This window comes from Ictidomys tridecemlineatus, chromosome 10 (genome assembly GCF_052094955.1).
Source record: "Ictidomys tridecemlineatus isolate mIctTri1 chromosome 10, mIctTri1.hap1, whole genome shotgun sequence".
In the NCBI taxonomy this organism is placed as follows: domain Eukaryota; kingdom Metazoa; phylum Chordata; class Mammalia; order Rodentia; family Sciuridae; genus Ictidomys; species Ictidomys tridecemlineatus.
Window position 1 is genome coordinate 95,658,284 of NC_135486.1, and position 19,903 is coordinate 95,678,186.

The 19,903-nt window shown below is 36.0% G+C and overlaps 1 protein-coding gene across 5 annotated transcripts in view; it reads left to right on the plus strand.

The window, feature by feature from the left end:
- Window positions 1–19,903, plus strand: part of Mpp7 (MAGUK p55 scaffold protein 7) — a 233,377-nt gene that overhangs the window by 191,129 nt on the left and 22,345 nt on the right. For all 5 annotated transcript variants that reach the window (XM_078023471.1, XM_078023470.1, XM_078023474.1 and 2 more), the window contains one exon: window positions 12,787–12,957. In XM_078023471.1, coding sequence (XP_077879597.1) covers window positions 12,787–12,957 — 171 coding nt within the window. The remainder of the gene's footprint in view (window positions 1–12,786; window positions 12,958–19,903) is intronic.

Below are 19,903 nucleotides of genomic sequence, written 5' to 3' on the forward strand. Positions count from 1 at the left end.
GTTAGTAATAAGTCCAAAGAAAAAAAGTAAAGCAGGAACGGAATAGTGAAAGAACTTTCAAATTTAAATAGGGTGATTGAACAAGGCCTCCCTGAGAAGGTCATGTTTGAGCAAAAACCTGAATGGAATGTTACAGGAAGCAAGCATGCCAGATAGCACAACATGTTCAACAACCCTGAGGAAGGATGCTTGCTGCACCTGAGGGTCTGTAAGGAGACCAACATGACCAGAGCAGTATGAACAAGAGAGAATTTAAGTGGTTGAGGTAACACATGATTATGGTAAGGAGGGGCAGGTACTTTGTCTTTTACTCTTTGTGAAATAAGAAATAATTGAAGAGTTCTGAGAAGCAGAACATGACCTGACTTGAGTATTTAAGGCTCACACTGACTGATCTGTTGAGAATGTGCTGGAAGAGAGCAAGGGCAGGAACAGAGAGCTACCATAGTAAGTGAGGCAAGAAATGATTATCCCCTTAAGCCAAGTTATCATCAACGGAGGTGGTGAGAAGGTGTCAGATCCTGAACAAAATTTTTAGATACCTCTCAAGGTGACATTGGCCAAATTATTATTATTTTTTAATTATTGTTGTTGTTGTTTATGGATGGACCTTTATTTTATTTATTTATAAGTGGTACTGAGAATCAAACCCAGTGCCTCACATACGCTAGGCAAGTGCTGTACCTCTGAGCCACAATCCCAGTCCCCAAATTCTATTGTTATTTTTGTGTGCATGTATGAATATGTAATAATAAACCCCATCATTATATACAACTTCACTGCATCAATAAAAAATGTGGAAAAAAATCTTAGACATATTGGAGAACCAAAGATAAGTGTACCATTTGAAGACTTAGGAAATTCAAGAATGGAGTTACTATTTCCTGAGATGGAAAGGACTGTGGAGGAGTGGGTTGCAGTGAGGAAAGTTTAGGTTTTCTGTTTAGGATACATTGGGAATTGAAGCTGGACAGAATCACCAGGGGAGTGTAGATACAGACAACAAAAGAACTTCATGGAGGAGGAAAACCAGGAATGTCATTTCCTGGGAGCTAAGAAAAGGTAAAATTTCAAGGAGGAAAGAATGAGAGGTCAAACAAGATGAAGATGAGGACTGACAATAAACTTAGCAATGTGGAAGTTATTGGTGACCTTAGTGGACATTGTTGATAGCAGTTTGGTTGGATTCAAAGACATATTCAAAAATCCAACGCTTTGGTAATAAAAACAAACTAAGAACAGAAAGGAACTTACTTGAACCTGACAAAGCATTTCTAAAGATTGGTCGACTTGCTTTTAATCAGGGAGGTCTTTGTTCCATCAAGACCTTCAACTGACTGGGCAAAGTCTACGCACATTATGGATGGTACTCTGCTTTACTCATCCCATATTCCAATGTTACTGTCAATCGAGAAACAGAAACATACAAAATAATGTTGACCAAATAAATGTCTGGACACCATGGCCCAATCGATGCAACACATAAAATGACCATCACTTTCTCCTATCATACTATAAAAATTATATCTATGGTAATTGTTGCATTGGAGGAAAAAACTTTCCTTTGGAGATGTGGTATGTTTTACATAACATGTCTTTCTCATAATTTAAATGGTGTAATTCAACAAGATGGAATGGGCTTGTAACATTTGTCATTTACCACATAGCATATGAAGGAATCATAGTATTCTTGGATAGATACATCAGATCCCAACAGACACCACCACTTTCCCAAATAGTAACACTAGTTTTAAAGAATATCTGTATCAATCCTTGGCACATGATACTTTTGTCTGATCTTAGAGTAGCTCTGGAAAATAACCAAAGGAGTTCCTAGAAATTCAACCTTCTCTTGAGATCTTTAGCAAGGATTCCTTAAGAGAATTTCTAAAGCTCTTACTTATTTTAGGAACTTATCACTCTCATACCTTGTATTTTCCAAAGAAGAAATAGAAGTGCTCTACCTTATAGACAGAATATCCTTGAACCAAAAAATGTAACTGTCCAGGATTTACTTGTAGAGCCCTTGACTACAGTGGATCTAAATCAAGCCAACAGCTCATGGAAGACATTTAATTATTTTCATTTAATTTAAATATTATAAAATCAAGCACAAAACAGTATATATAAATAGCCCTTGACCTGATGACAGATGACATTTTTGAAAAATAAATGTCACATCAACATAATTTGATTTTTGAAAAAAAATGACATATGGCACTTCAAGGTTTGAATGTCGATTTTCATAGGAATTGTAGTTTAAAAGCATAATTAATAAAGTTTTACTGATGTGGAAGTACTCTCTGTAGTATGATTCTTACTGATATGTAATTTCTTAGAGATTAAGGTTTGATTGTTCGAAGGAAGGAAAAAGCTCAGTGACTGGGTAATATAAGTTATATGTAGTCTGCATACAGTTTTGAAACATGAAGGTTGATAAGTAAATATACTGTAGTATGAAATTATAGAAATTTTTTTTAATTATACTTTTAAAAGTTTAATCCCTACAAGTCAAGAGCTGCCTATTTGGAATGATTGTCATTTAAAGATTGATTTGTTATCTATGTATATATACTATACTTGTGTATATGAATTATTAGAATTAATTCATGTTACCCATCTTGGAAATTTTACTTGTTAGCTTTGATGAATGGTGTGGAGTTACATGTTTTTGATCTATGTGCATGGTGTTGCTTACAAAGTGTAATTGCTTTATGTAGTTGAATAGACAGCTTTTAAAGATTCTCCTTTTTCCTATGGCAGAAAAAAATAGTCCATATGAAGAGTTACTATGTTTTTTAACATTAGTAAGAATTGCACAATGTTTTCTTCTGGTTAATTCATTATAGAAAATTTGTCCTAATCAAATCACAATGCACAGCAAATCAAGCGTCTATTTTCTGACATTCTTTCTTACAAATGGTTTCCTGAAAAGTGAATTTTTCTCCACTCTTGTCCTTGCTGGAATACTTCATGCATTCCTTTAAAACAAGTTCAGTTTGGGGACTTATGGATGCTTAGACTATTCATCTACTTAACCAAAGTGTTTAGCATAAAGTTAAATAAAAACAAAAATTTTCATTTGCTGTTATTTCTTTTAAAGGTTATTATTTATCCATTCTCTACTTTTGCATTCTTTCCTAATCCTATTCCTTATTTGTCCTCATTCTCCTATATTTAAACACCATTGATCCTCAGTAAATTACAGTACTGATTTTGTAAATCTACTAAAAATTCCCATTTACTACAACATCCAACCATTTAGTAGATTGTTGGGTATGTAAATACAGCTATGTCAGAATATCCTTAATACTTTAAAAATTAAATTATTTTACAAAGAACATCTAGAGGCATTCTTTCGAAAGTTTTACAGGTTCTTTCTTGAATTAAAAAAAAACAAAAACAAAAAAACTCTCCATAATCTAACATGTCTGAAATACTACTTGAAAATATTTTATTTTTCTAACAGGAGGAAGTCATTCCTGCTTGGAGAATTTAAAAATATTAAAATTTTAAACCCAGTTATGTCTTCTGTTCAGAATTATTATTTTTATATGGAGTTTTATGTATACACACTGTATTTTCTCATAATTTTGAAAGTGTAAATAAGAATTCATTTCTTTGTGAGATGGCTATCAGAAAATTCAATTCTCATACAGCTTTTCTATTTTTTAAGATGATCCTTTGATATACCTTGGAAAATAATTTTTTAAAAAAAATGGTCTATGGTATCAGGAAAACTTTTTAAACTTTTTTTAAACAAAAATATGTAATTTTTCCCTTGGAAATTGTAAGTTGATATGTTAACTTCTATGGTTTTATCAGTTACTTTTGAGTTTTTTATTTTTAGTCTGAGATGAACTGAGCAGTTTTGAACCTGTAACTTTCCAGAGGTGAATTTTGAGTTTTTTGTTTGTTTTTTTTTTCCTTTGTTCAAAAGCCTATTCCTCCCTTTTATACAAAATTATCATATCAGTATAGCTGGTTAATAAGGTATTGATAGTGCATCACGGGGTTTTTTTGGTAATTTTTTTTCTAACATTGATGATGAATATAGAAACTGATTAATCTAGGCTCTTCAGATCCCATTAACATCTACAGTTGTATATTGGCATTTTTTTTCCCCTCAGTTTCAGATTCCTCCCCAGAGCTTCACTTGTCACTTTAAGATTGTTTTAAATTATCCTTCATTGGGTAACTGATGTGATACAGCAATCTGTATACGGGGTAAAGTTGGGAGTTCATAACCCACTTGAATCAAACTGTGAAAGATGATGCATTAAGAACTGTGTAATGTTTTGAACGACCAACAATAAAAAAAAATTATCCTTCATTGTCTTTATGATAATTTTATGATTGGTACCTTAGGGACAACATTTCAGTAATTTTGTGTTCAAAGCAGCTGCAGCTGCTTGAGAGGCTGAGGCAGGAAGAGAGCAAGTTCAAAGCCAGACTCAGCAACTTAGTGAGACTATCTCTAGATAAAAATTTTAAAAAGGGCTGGGGATGTGGCTCAGAGGTTAAACACCACTGGGTTCAATCTCTGGTACAAAAAAAAAAAAAAAAAACACCAACAACAAAAATTTTGTGGTGATTTGCATCATTACAACAACATTGGCATTATATTCAGAATATTTATTTTCATGAAAATGTTCATTTTATTGTCAGGAAGGAAAGATTGTATAATTTTAAGCAGTTTCGTTTTTATTAATAATGTGTACATTTTTAAAAAATGTTCTTTAAGTTTTTTTAAAAAGTTTTACTCACTTTTTCCTTGTAATTATGAATTATGTAATTTAACTATGAAACCAGTTAAATATTTGTTTGATCAAACTATTCTGATTTTTAAGATGCAGATAATAATTCTCATAAGTTTTTGACAGTACTCCCAATTTTTCAAAAAGAGATGTACATTTTAGTATATTGAAGATGAGAAAAAAAAACAGTTCAAAAAATGTGTCTCCTTTTTGGAAATTAAGTAGTTTTCTTGATTATGTTCACATTGAATAAAATATTTCTTAAAAAATTAGGAACTTTATTTCACATGGATCTTTCTATAAGTTTCTAATATTGAATGTATCCGTGACCTATATTTGTTCTGATTTGAGAAAGTTTCATTAAGATATTTTTTCTCTTGCTATAAACATCTATAAAATCTAAACATATTAAAAGCTTACTTAGACATTAGAAATGCAGAGTATCTGATGTTACTCGACCAGGTTGGTTGTCTAAAAGAGATATAATCAAAGATCAAATCTGAATCCCATTTGAAAAATTGCAGGTGGCTGCATAATAATTCAGTGTTTATTTTCTTCGAGTTAACAGAAAGTCAGGACCACTTTTCTTCTGTTCACATGTGTGATTTCTAAGGCCTTTAACTGCTGGTGAGCAAAGTGGGATGTTATGGTTTTTGTGTTAATGGGCATATTTCTATATAATATGATCATGTTTTCAATAAAATACCATATTAAATGGCACGATCTATGAAAAATGAGACTACTGAAACTATAAATATTTATTACATTTTAAATTTACATTGAAGTTACTAATTTGTGGACATCAAAGAATATGATAATTTGTGATTTAAAAAATTTCACATCAGTTTTATTAGTTTGGTTTTAAGTATTTAAAACTTAATTTTTTTGTGTAAGATTGCTGGTTCTGTTTTCCCTGATCTTTAATTCTTATACCACAGTTTTATTTCCATTGTTTTTGCTGTCCTGTCTAGCCTTATATTTGAATTTATTGACTATTTCTAACTATTTTGAACGGGGATACTTGTCTATTGCTATAATCATTCAAAACATAGGAGATGAAAACCTGCATCTGAGACATAAACAAAGATATTTTGTATCATGTGTTGGTATAACCACGCAAATAAATCTGTCAATAATGGGCTTTATTTGTTTGATTTTTCACATATGAACTCTTTGTTTTTGTGGTTTCTTTTCCAATTATAAAATCATAAAATGTTGAAAATAAAATAATTGCCCATAGCCTTTGCTACCTGATACAACCATTGTTTTTATTTTATTCTATATTTCTTCATTTATAACAATTTTCATATTCATAAAAAAGTAAAACACATAAATCCTTAGATTATTGTATCCTATCCAGCTTTTTCCAGTTTATTTTACAAAATGCATTTCTATGGTGTTGTATAGTTTTCTTTATATAATCTTAATGGCTTTAACCCTAATTCTTTGAAGTATTTCGTGATTTAATTAATCATTTCAATACTTCTGCATATTTTGGCTTCTTCCAAGTTTTTTAAAAACTATTACTGCTAACATTTAAAATTATAAGATAGGTGTAATTTTATCTACAATATTGAAGCTTACTTTATTAACTGATTCTTAAGGTTAATATTAAGAATTATGAATATGTAAGAATTAATACTCTTTTTATGAATGTGTTATACAAATTCCTTGTAATGAATCAGTTTTGAACAATAAACAAATCACAACTGCCCAGATACTTTTTTATTTGAAAATAAAATGTGAAAGTCAAATCAGACTTAGAATAGATGCAAAAAATCATATAGTATGGTCCCATGTTGTGAAAACAACTTAAATTACAAGTGTTTGAGAGTAATTGTTGTACCCTCTAGCAGATTGGGGGCTTTGTGAGGTGGGATACGCTCTTACATATTCTTTGTAATTTATACACCATCTGAATATAGAGCAATATAAAAAAGTACTTAACTGTATTTAGAAGCTGTCTTTTCCCCCAGAGAAAAGAATTATATTTTTTAATTCCCAAATTAAGCTCTGTTCTCTTTGATAAATTTTCCCCATAAATTATTTTATAAAATCACAGAAGGCTCATCATTTTTTTCTGTGATGCATCTGTGTATGGCCTTTTAAACATTCTTCTTCACTTCATCATTTGCTACTTAAAGCAAAGCCGCCGTGGCAAGCATTTTTTTTTATTATACTAAAAGGTCTACTTAAACATATGGATCATTCTATCTACTGCATAGGGTTGCTGTGAGAACTAAATAAATCCATGTAAAACTAGATAAACTAATCCACATAATATTCTTTGAGCAAAGCATGACATCTAGCAAGTTCTCAATAAATATCAATGATTACCACACTAATATTGTTTTTCTGGTACTGATATTACTAATAAGAGAATGAGCTCAAACTTAGACCAAGAATCACCTTTTTATGTCATGACATAATAAGTAATCTGTTCAGTAAAAGATGAATATCAACATAAATTAGTAAAAGGCTTGTTCAGTATTTCTTGGACCACTGATGAATTATTTAGAAAAACATAAAGTTAAAACCATACTTTATAGGCTTGATCTCATGATTACATTTGATTAATTCCAGATGGGATTAAAATAATTAAACATAAAGCCATGCAAGCCATTTTTTAAAACTTCAGAAATTTTAGGGGAATATTTGTCAGACCTAAGAGTAGGAAAGTCGTTAAAACAGTGGAAGAAATCAGAAGAAAAGAAATATGCAGATTCAATCACAGAACCATTTTAAATTTCTTTATGATTAGTGAAAAGTTATAATTAAAAACCTTAAGACGAAGAGCTTATTTATTAAAATTTCTGTGTATTTATGAAGACCATCATCAAAACATAATCAAAATGCATTAACCAACAGTATACAGAAGAAATAAGAACTGTAAGTAATAAACATGAAAATGTCTAACCCTGCTACCAGTGTAACAGTGATGTACACTTTTTTACTTGTCATATTTAAAGAAGTGAATAGAAGTTTTTTTAAGGAAAGAATGGTGAAGTGGGTAAATACGTACTGCTGGTGGAAATGGCAATGGAGATGCATCTGGACAGGATCTAGCTAGCTTCAGCAGTCCTTGCTAATGAAATCAGTGACACATACAGCTATGTACACAGATATTGTTGGAGTCTGTTTCAGATAGCAAGATGCTTTAATGGAGCCCTTTATAGTTTTTTCTTAACTTTAAGCATAGCTATACAATTAAATAATGAATAAACTAGTCATCAAACATTATATCTACTGGAAAATATTAGCCAAGTAATATCTCCTTGTGGTCAGGGGACAACCTGCAGCTGTAGTCTCATTCCAAAGTCACTTTCCTATTGTAACAAAGTGATCCTGATATTCCTTTCAAAAACACAAATCTGTAGCAGCTGTGGGTAAGCTCCCTGAGGGGGGGTGGGAAACCTGTCCATAAAAATGTTGAGCCAATTATAAATTACAAAAATGTGAAATATAAGGAAAACATATTTTGTGTAAAACTGGTTCCTTTCCATATCAGTGCTCCTTTTCCCTTTTTTTCTCTTTTAAAGTCAGCTCTTGCTAAGACTTTTGTACTGAAAATTGACTGAAATTAAGTAGGCTCCAGGTTATTTAATCATAGAGCTAAAAGGGTTTTCTGTTCACTCTAAGTTTACAGTTTGGGGGCTCTTGTTTCTCTTTAGTAAGAGAAACAAGATGTAAAGGTAAGAAATTATTATTGTCCCTTTCTGACATAGTTTAATTTCCTTTATGCATAGATTCGACCAAGGTGCATTGACCCATCACTCATTATTTTAGTGAAGATTGAAAATTAGAGACTCTGAATTGTCAAGAAGGGCATGCCAAGTGCACTGTCACCTCTGACTAACCAGGAGGACAGAGTCTAGAAAAATTGCCCTTTTTCTTTTAATCTATAAAATAATCAGAAATGAGGACTCCAGGTTTTATGACTTTTATTAAATTCTTTGTTCTGGCCATGTTATTGGTCACTCTGGGAATTTTTCTTGTTTTCTTACTCTGTGTATGCATATATACTTGCATACTCATGTGTGTATATGTGCACATGAGAGAGTGTGTGTGTGTGTGTGTGTGTGTGTGTGTGTGTGAATGATGTGGGTGAGTAAATATATCACATGTATGTGGAGCAGTTAAGTAAACAAAAGATATATGAATAAGGAAGACAGAAGGGAAGGATGCTATTTCAATTTAGGTAGTAACAAAAATAACATGCATTCCTAGAAAGAAAATCTTGTTGTTTTTCTTTAAATGAAAGAATAGTTTTAAATGCCTTACTAATTAAATAAAGTACTTGAGGTATTTTCAATTAATTAATTAATTTGCTGGAGATTAAACCCATGGCCTGAGCATACTAAGCATGCACTCTACCCCTTAGCCGCAAACCAGCCCTGATTAGCATATTTAAATCAGGCTTTCATTTTAATATTGTCTCTTTTATAATATTAGCCAATTTTAGAATAATTAATCTGCCTCCGAATGTACTTTTCCCTTCTCTCTAGAGTCTGGGTTATGGGAATACTTGTTCCTGCCTTCAAGGTATTTTCAAGTAGGTGGAGACATAATCAAGCATCAGCCTGTTGCTAACATATGGAAGCATTTACCATAGGCTGGGGACTGGCTCAGATACTCTACCTGAACAATTTAATCTGTAACCACTTGAGAGGTGGATACTGCTGTTATTTGCATTTTAAAATAAAGAAAATGAATCTTAGAGAAGTTTTCTGAAGCTCTCTAAGATACACAGCTGCTGGTAAGTTGGCGGCAGAGACCACTGCATGTGCAGAATGCCCACCTCCAGCCTTTCTTCCTAACACTCAGTGACTCTCCTGCACTCAGAGGTTCCTGTGGCCAGCTGACCACCTTTGCTCCTGTTTTGTCAAATAAGTATATGGGTCAAGGCACTGAAGCTTCATTTGTAACCTTTGTGTACCCATTTGATTTGAAGTCCCTACTGAAAAACTGGGCGGGTATGAGTCTAAGAGTGACAGTCACCAGGGATATCTGTGCCTAGGAGAGGGAGCAGGCCTGGATGACTTCCAGAGTTCCTTCCAGCTCTAAGGTGTTTACAAAGTGTTCTGTACTTTGATCTACATCTATGAATTTTAACTCTTGTGAAAACATCAAATATGTCATGCTTGCTTTGTTGAATAAGGTGAAATAGGAACGACAGGGTTTTGGTCACTGCCTTTTCTAATTTCTTTAATTCTGGAAATGTTTATCAAGCATCTCTTCTGTACGAAGCCCTCCACTGCACCAAACCATCCCATGGAACATGGTCTCCATCTTTTGATGTCTGTCAGCACAACCTCACTTAGAAATCTGATCATCGTTCCTTTTCCCTACCTTCTCTCCCAACTGTTTATGATGAAAGTTAAAAGCTTCAGTGAATAGTAATTAGATAAATACTTGTTCTGAAATTTAGGATTTAGCTGTGATTCACTGATCAGAAAAAAATTCAGGTTTTACTTTTGGACTTTGTTTGCTTTGGATGAAGCATTTATGTTTTAATTATGTCCATTCCTGTGCCAAAAGTTTGTAGTGATTTAAGGAAAACCCTCCTTCTATACAAAGAATAATTGTGAAGGAATTTGTAATTTTACCTGCTTATCCTATAATTGCTTCTCAGGAGTCAAGAACCATGGGAACCTGAAATTAGAACACTGAAATACCCACATTTGACCTTTTCTAACTAGAATAGCTAATGTATAATTTTTGTAGTTATTCTGGATTCCAGTCTTGAGTCAGCAGTCACAAGTGACGGAGTTAGGGGTAACTGGTGGGTTGGGATAACTAGAGACTGCAAATTAGGAAGAGACCTCTGTCTGAGAGCCACTGGACTAACACATGGGAGTCATTGTAAGCATCTCATCACCTCTTTTGCTATTGTAAAGATCATCCATAGAAGGGATTCTTTTCCTGGGTTCTCACAAGTCTCTCCTAGTGTCCTAGGAAACAAGAGGAACAGTAGTACTTCCTTGGGCCCTTCCCACAGGGGGTTCCATTTTCTCAGCACAGAGGATTTTGAAAGTCACATATTTTGGTCCATCCCAGAACCAAGGTCATGCATTTCCCCTTTCGAGTCCTCCTATTTTATCTCTGGGTTTCATGAATGGGGAGGTGTGCTTCTCCTCTTTACCTCTCTAAGGAACCTTAAGAGAGACTTTCTTCCTCATTTCAAATCCTTCAGATACAATTATTTCCCTGAAGTAATCCAAAGATCCTCTCAACTCAGAGCAACTCTTAGAGAGCCACAGAAATATATCATCTGATCAAATTTTATTAGTCTATTCTTAATATTTTGACAAATTTTTGTTACACTCTGAATCCATAAGGAAAGTCATACAACTACATGTTTCCATATTATTTAGTTTACATCCTATTAATTTGTAAACCCAATGGTAATAATTATTCACTTCCTTTATATCCCCCCAAATTCACATAGATCAATTATGTCATTTTTACATTTTGTTTTTAAAAATATGTATTTTAAAAAAGTCTTCTATTTTTCTAGTTTGATGAATATTCTTTTTAAATAAAAAAAATATTTTTATACATTTAAAGGTATACTTAGATTTCATGCTATGAAATCTAATTTTCCCTTACTAATGCTATGGAGCTGATGTAGAATACATACAATGTTTCAATAAGTGAAGTATTTTCTCTCTCCTTAAAGTCTGGATTTTGAGAGACTATCAAGTTGGTTAGAGAGTTCATTGCACATCTTAATGCATTCTTGAATAGTATGTGTGATGATTATCACATATCTAGAAAGGAAATAAAACTGGACTCATGTGACAGCATGAAGAGTAAACAGAATGAAATTGGCATTAACTAAGAAAAGCAACTTTAGCTGGAATATTCAAGTCCAAGCTGCAAAAAGATAAAGTACACATGAAATTTTTTAAGTGTTTAAAAATTATTTTAGGGGCTGGGGCTGGATCTCAGCAGTAGAGCACTCGCTTAGCACGTGCGAGGTGCTGGATTCGATCCTCAGCACCACATAAAAAGAAAGAAAGAAAATAAAGATATAAAAAATTTATTTTAGTAAAACATCATATGACCTATTGGAAAGGGGAAATGCACTACCTTGGTCATGGAATGGGCAAAGATGTGTGACTTCCAAATGTCATATGACCTATTATTTTAGTAAAACGTCATATGACTTATCCTGAAACTTATTTCATTTTGTGTGCTTCAAATCATAGATGCATAGAGTTTCTATTGGAAGCTCAGTCATTTACTCCACCCCGATAGAATCACATTATTGTTAAAGGACTGCTTAGGACTGACCTGTTCTTAACTGAGCCTGATTCTGCCATCCTGATTTGTGCATAGGCATATTCAGTACTATGCTTTCCCTAATTCAGTTTTGTTTTTTATTTAATGATAGATGCTGTCTGTGCCACAGGTATGTTGTTAGGTTTTTTACTCAGAATATCACTTTTTTTTACTATACTGCATGAGAGAGTTTGTCATTCATGTTTTAAATGCTTGTATAAGATTTTTAACTTTCTCTTATGAAATGTGTTCACCAGTAAGTCCATGATAAATAATCTTTGTGATTTCTGGCTTTTTTTGCTCCATTATACAGTTATTCTACTCACTGCTTTTTGAAAAGGGCTCTTCATTATTTAGAACCAAATGGAATTTATATTATTATTGCTACATAAGTAAATGTTAGATAATCCTCTTATAGATTTTCTATTTTGATGAAATTGCTTAGTATCTAAGTTGTTTCCCTTACTAAATGCACTTGTAACAATTACAGTGATTAAAATTCGACACAACTTGGAAGAATATTTTTTGTTTTGTTTTGGGTCTTTGTGGTGCTGGGGATCAAACCCAGTGCCTCACACATTCTGGGCATACACTCCCCAAGCTACAACCCCAACTTTGAGGGTTTTGTTTTGTTTGGTTTTTTTAAAAAATTATTACATATGTTATATGTGTGTATACACACACACACACACACACATATATGTATATATGTACATAAATATACACACACTTTTTTTATTTGCAGCTGGTTTTAGAAGAAGTTTTCGTCTTAGCAGAAAAGATAAGAAAACAAATAAATCCATGTATGAATGCAAGAAGAGCGATCAGTATGATACAGCAGACGTACCCACCTATGAAGAAGTGACACCATATCGGCGACAAACTAATGAGAAATACAGACTTGTTGTCTTGGTTGGTAAGTGTTTTTGAATGTAATTCTGCAAAAATGTGCAAAATAATAAACATTTAACTTTGAAATGTATCATAGTTGACATTTACAAGCTAAAAATCCCATCTTGAACAGTCTTTGCTTAGTCTCTAAAATGAAATCTTTTTAGTCTTTCATACTTACATGCCATTCAGATACCTTTAAGGCTTCTATGAAGTTTAGTCCTGGCAAGCTGGGGAAGCCTCTCTGGGAAAGGGGATAGCAGACATCACTGCAATGATAGTTGTATCAGAATAACTAAATAATAGAAATGGATATTTTAAAATATAATGCAAGTTATTTTCTATTCATTTTGAGCAGTCACCATGGTAGAAGGTTCTTACCACTTTTAGAGCTTCAGCAAAACAAATTATTAACACAGAGTTCTAGGGTATTCCAAGCAGGGCTGTCAGTTAATAAAAGTGCCTTGAGGTAGTAAGTACAAGCTGGTCTTTCGCATCTATCTTGTCCAGTTTCACAGACATCCCAGCCTTTTGCTGCTCCACCCCACCTCCACTGTGCGTCTTTAAAAATGTGGTAAGAGCCATGTCAGTTTCCAGGATCCAAGCCAATAATTTTGGAAATGTTTTCAGAATAAAGGATCATGGTGCCTCTTGTTAATTGGCTTTTTATAAACTCAAAATGACAGTTACAGGGAAGAGAATAAATGGAAATCCAAGGAATTGCCCCATTTCAGTAAGGTGAAGGCCTTTGAAAGGTTACAAAACATTAATTCAAACAAATGGTGGGTGAATCTTGGGAAATGATACAGTTGCTCACTTCAAATGGCACTGGAAGTGATCATTAGCACCATCAGGCATTAACTCCAAGGAAATTCCAGTTTTTCTTTATTAGAATATCCACATCTCCTCACCTGAACCTCCCCATACCACACCTCTGTAAGTATTGATGTTAGGTAGAACTCACAGTGTCTGAGCTTCTAGCCCTGGTAGAGTCACGCTGATGAGTAAGAACATACCATGACTCGTACAGTGCTGGTGGTCATGGATAAATCCTGTGGTCCCTCATTGACCTTATGCCTGTCTCCCTCTCTTTGTCCCCACTGTGGCCCTCCATCACGGCACTGATCCCTGCAGCATCTCTTTTGTTCCCATTGCCTCTCCTCCTCAGCCCAGAGGAGATTCACTGTAATAAATGAGCAGAGATAACACGATAGTGTAACTCTTCATTGCCCTAACATCAAGGTGACCCCCACAGCTAGGCATGTGGTGCAGGTCTGTAATCCCAGCTACTCAAGAGGCTGAGGCAGGAGGATCACAAGTTTGAGGTCAGGTGGGTAACATATCCATATGATTGTCTCAGAATAAAAAAAGTTTGCAGTGTAGCTGAGTGATAAAATGTCCCTGGGTTTAGTCCCCAGCACTGGTGGGAAAAAAATGACCATCACTTCTTGGAGTTATGATTGTGAACTTTGACCTTTCCATAGGAGATCTGATTAAAATAGGAATTTTACCTTTTTATTTTCCTCCCTGTAAGTGCTAACAATTAAAACCCTTTCCTTAGGGGTAAGAATAATAGGTGGATGAGGCTAAACTATAAGTCTGTGTACCCAGGTAATAATGAAAGGAAGTCAATGTCTGAAAAAGATATAGGTGGTTGATGGCTATGGAAAAGAAATAGCCAACCTGTAGACTCTTCCAAAGGAAAAGCGGGTTACAGGATGCAGTCGTCTTGTGTGTGGGACTGCTCATTGTGTTCTGCCCCAGGGTACAGATGAATGTAGTTCATCACCCCTCCCTACAGTCCCCTTAGGGTATAAAGAGGAAGGATGCTGTGTTATCAGCTGTCCAACACCAAAACAAAATACTTTGGATAATTATAAAAAGAAAAGCTCATTTTGGCTCGTGGTTTTTGAGTGCCAACATGATTCTTTCTACAAGGAACCTCACATCTGACTTCATGTGGTAGATTGTAGCCAGAACACAGGCACACTGAAAATCTTATGAAAAATTATCCTCAGGCTATATATATAAAGTGTATATGAAACACCAAGGAAATTCATCTGACCCCATCACTTTGCGCCTGTGGTAAGGCAGCACATCATGACAAGAGCAGGAAGTAGAACAAAACTGCTCACCTCATCATCAGGAAACCAAAGAGAGAGAAGGAGAAAGGAACCAAGGTCCCTCAATTCCCCTGGGGATTGTACACCTCCAGTGACCTAAGGACCTCCCATCATGCCCCAGTTCTCAAAGGTTCTACCTCCCAAAAGCTACCCAGAAGTCCAGACCTTTAACATGTGGACTTTGTGGGGGACATTTAAGATCCTAATCATAGCAAATGCCAAAGGAAAATAAAACTGTTATTGAGCTGCAGTAGGTGCAAGAGTCCTGACCAGGGCTCATTAACTGGGATAAAATACAAGGGGATCACCATCTGAGCTACCAAGCTCAGAAACCCTTGTCCTTGATTTCTCACACCCATTGGCACTGGAATGCCAATAGCAAATACATTAGATCCTCCAATATTGCCTCACAGTCCCTGAGGCTCTGGTTATATTTTTCTGGTACTTTTTTTCCTCTTTTTCAAATTCAATAGTGTCTATTGGTTTATCTCCAGAATCCCCAACTCTTTCCATTATCATCTTGGTATTTAGTCCCCCAAGTCAATTTTCTCCTTTACATATTGATTTCTTTCTATTGTTACATTGCCAATTAATTCCTTTCCATGGTTGCTGTTGGTCTGCCCAGGATTTTATTTTTCCAACAGTTACAATTGTGGTTTATCTTTAGCTCACAGGGCTGAGTTAAACTGATACTTTATTGTTTTGTACTCTAGCTTCAGAGACATCTTGAGGATGGCAACTGTTGGATTTTTTCTTAAGAATTGGTCGCCTTTATCTTATTCTTTGTATGTTGCATATTTTCTATACCTCATATGTTTTTGCATTTTACTGACTGAGAGTGTTGTTATCCCCCACCGCCCCCCAAACACACATACTCACACACACACTCAAAAACATGGGCTGCTTTGTAGGCTGCACCAGTGAATTCCTGAAGCATTCTCCGCTGATTTCCCTGGTCTTTCCCTCTGGTGTCGCTCACACTTGCAGCAGCCCACCTGGGGTGACCCTCTTAGTCACCAAGAAAGGTTAGGTTAGGAAAGGTCAGCTTCCAGTGTCTGCCTTGGGTGTGTTCCCTGCATGTGGCACTTGGGTTAGTCAGAGATGTGCACAGTGATTCACACTGAGTTCATTTCTCAAAGCCTTCATTGTCCTTCTCTGGATTCATGACATTGGTACCCAGCCCAGGTGTGAACCCAGAACCTTTGTGGAGACTGAGCTGCTCTGAGTCTCTTTGTGGAGACTGCCACTGCTCCCCTCTACGACTTTGAGAATGGGTCCTCACCATGTTTAGGCAAAGCCCAAGGTAGGAAGAAAAAGTAAAATAGGAACTGCCCCCCTCTTGAGGGATCACCTGTTACATCAAGTTCCTCTCGTTATCTGGCTGCTTTCATTTACATTTTAGAGTACTAAGGTTATTGTGTTTTATGCTTCATCCAGAGAGTTTGGTTATATTCAGTGGAGAGATAGGTGGGCTCCCCACCACTGTGGCACCAGAACTCCTAAAATTGTAATCTCACAGGCACAACCTGGCCTCTCTCTCTGGTGTACTTCAATCAGCATCCTCAGACTTGAGCAATGAACCCCAGTACTCATGTCTCCCGTTAAGAGTTTATCACAGTGTCATCCCAAATACCTTTGTAGGTTAAAAAAAATACCCCCAGAAACAGATCAGACTTTCCATTGTTAGCCCCAAGTCGCACAGTAACCTAAGGTATTTTGGCTTCTGCTCTATATGAATGCTGTTGTCTAGATCGGCAATCGTTGAACTAAAACTCTTCTGGCTGAAACCTTGAGCAAATAAGTTAATTTATTCCTGTGCACTTCAGTTGCCCTATTTACCCTTGCCTTTCAGTTCTCTGGGTTCCTGGCACTTGAATTCTGAGCTGAGTATGGACTCTGCTTTTTGGGAGATGCCAGACCTTTCCAACAGACAAATCATCTCCCTCTTCTCACTAACTTTTTATTTCCAACAGGATCCTAAAGCTTTGTTTTCTATCCTATGGTGTCAGCCCTGCTGCCATGACTACTCTTCCTCTGTCTTCTGCTGGCAGTTCTTAACATGCTGACTGAGCCCCGATCCTCAGTGGAGATGCACTCTTGATCTCCTGGTGGGAGCTTTACCCTCAGGATGTTCCTAAGCCAGAACTAAATGTAGCTTCTCCCAAGGGCACAGTCAGGAAGGGCTCATCTTTCCTTGCCGTGTGTCTCTCCTCCACTCGTGTATCCTCACTCTGCAGATACTTCTGGGCCTTGAGTAAATAGCAATTCAGTTACTTCAGTAACAACCCTATTCTGTCTTTTTGTTGCTTTTTACTACTTAGCAGGTTTCTTTACTACTAAGATCTAGCTATACTGTTTCACCACCCTCTCCTGTTTCTGGCTCCTTTCTAACAATCCCCCTGAGTTTTTAAGTTTTAATTAGTTTCTCAAGTGGGGCCTTTCCTTCTCCATGATATGGAATGAATGCCATTAGCTAAAGGCTATGCATATATTATTGCCTTCAGTCCTCAACATGACAGTGTAGTAAATACTTTTATGTACCCATTTTTATAGATGGAGAAATAAAGTACAGAGAGAAGTAATAAGTAATCTGTCCCAGGTCTCACAGTTGTTAAGCTGTGGTGTGATCAGACTCAAGCAGCTGGAGACCAAAATCCACTTTTTTTCTTGTACCAGGTAATTTAGTCAGCTTTTTTGCTGCTGTGACTGAAAGACCCAACTTGAACAACTGTAGAGGAGCAAAGGTTTGTTTAGGGGCTCATGGTTTCAGAGGTTTTAGTTCATAGAAAGTCAGCTCTATTCCTTGGGGCTCAATGTGAGGCAGAACATAGAACATTCTTGCAGAAGACTCTGGTAGAGGGAACCATCTCATGTAATGATGAGAAAGCAGAGAGAGAGATACAACTCTCCATGTACAAAATATATACCCCGTAGCCACACTCCCAATGAACCCCTTCCTCCAACCACACCCCACCTGCCACCAAAAAAAAAAAAAAAAAAAATCCCACTAGGGATTAATTCACAGATTAGGTAAAAGCCATGACTCGATCATTTCTCCTCCAAAGCTTGTTGCATTATCTCACATGTGAGCTTTTGGGGGGACACCATATCTAAACCATAACACAAGATATTGAACCCTGAGTCACTTAACCATTGAGCCATATCACCAGCCCTTTTTTAAAAAAATTATTTTTTATTTTGAGACAGCATCTCACGAAGTTACCTCTTGCTTTACTAAATTGCTAAGTCCACCTTTGAACTTGCTATCTTCCTGCCTCAGCTTCCTGAGCTGCTGGGATTACAGGGATGCACCGCTGTACCCAGCTAAAACCCTCTTATTTCACTATGGAGTATGACTTCCAATCTGTAACATCAAGGATATTCTTTACCTCCATGCTATATCTTTCTTTTTTCCTCTTTGACTTAGGCTCCATTCATTCTTTTTCCTGACAAATACCTTCTCATTTTGTGAACATTTGGATCTGAGTCTACCAAAAAGCATCTATCATTCCCCTAAATCCAGCCCCCTTCACTACCCTCAGATTCTCTACTATAGCCCCCAGGTCGGTCCAGCAGGCTTGCCAGGCTCTTCTCCCTCTTCCTCACATCCATTCTGCATACTACCTAGGGGGAATCCCTGTATTGCACACATTATTGTTTCACTGTCCCTCTTCACAACACTGATGAATTTCTTAAGTATTCTAGGCTGGTTTTCCTGGGCTTTCCCTATCAAATCTGCAGCCTTCTTGAAGTAATTCTCCTGATACCAAGGAAGGTTCTGTTTGTGCCAGAGCTATTTGATCTGTCTTCAGAGTTGAGAACTAACCTCTTAGTTGTTTTTTGATAGCCTCAGACAGAGGCAGCTTTGGAGAATATACCAAGGAAAGAGCCCTACTAACCTTTCCCCTCTGATCTCCAGCCCCTCCTCCAGGGCTTCTCAGACTGTATGTAACATGCATTCCAGTCACCTAGGGATCTTACTGATATGCAGTTTCTTGCTAGTCTGAGACGTGGTTTGAGAGTTTGTGTTTCTAACAAGTTTCCAGATGCTGCTGGCCCCCTTAATGAGGCCATGCATTGAGCTTTTTACCTGTCGCTACTGGTGATAATGCAAGTGCCACAAGGCACTAGCACTGTGCATGCAGGGGGCAAAAAAGCCTCATTGCTGTGGTCCAGCAATGTGTTTGAGTGGGTTCAGTTGCCATTAACCTCTCTGGTGGGTCTTTGCAAACTGGCTGCCGGTTATTTTGCCCTTATTGGGCATCACCTTTCAGTTTTGTGCTCTCTTGTGCCTGTGTTATGATGATGGCTAAACCTTTGGGTTTTATCCTAATCTGTTCATAATTTGCTCGGTGATATTTTGGGTTTGCTTTGTTGGTTTTGATCAATTGATTCATTATTATTTTTAGCTTTTATTTTGAAAGCCCTGAAGGAAAAATAACTGAAATTCTGTAGCCCTATTTTGGAGCAGTGGCTGATATAATGGAGTATTTAAATTGATAACAGTGGCGTTGCAACAGAACAGACTGAATGAAGAATATTAATCTTATTCTTTTTTGTCACATCATATTACATATCATAGCCAGGGAATAATATATATCTTGTGTCTATGAAAAATTAAGAGAAAGATGTAAACATGTTATGTTCATGTAAACTTTTTAGGAATGTTTCTATTTATGGAAGACTTGTAAACCTGCCAAAATGCCTGTACAGGTGGAGGCTTGCACAACTTCCCTGGTGCTACTGAGGAGCCTCAGAGTGTGTCCTTCCATCTCCGTGCACTCTGTGGCCTTCCATGCAAAATGACATTCTGCAGTGGAATCCGGTGACTGCTCAGGATAGTTTTAT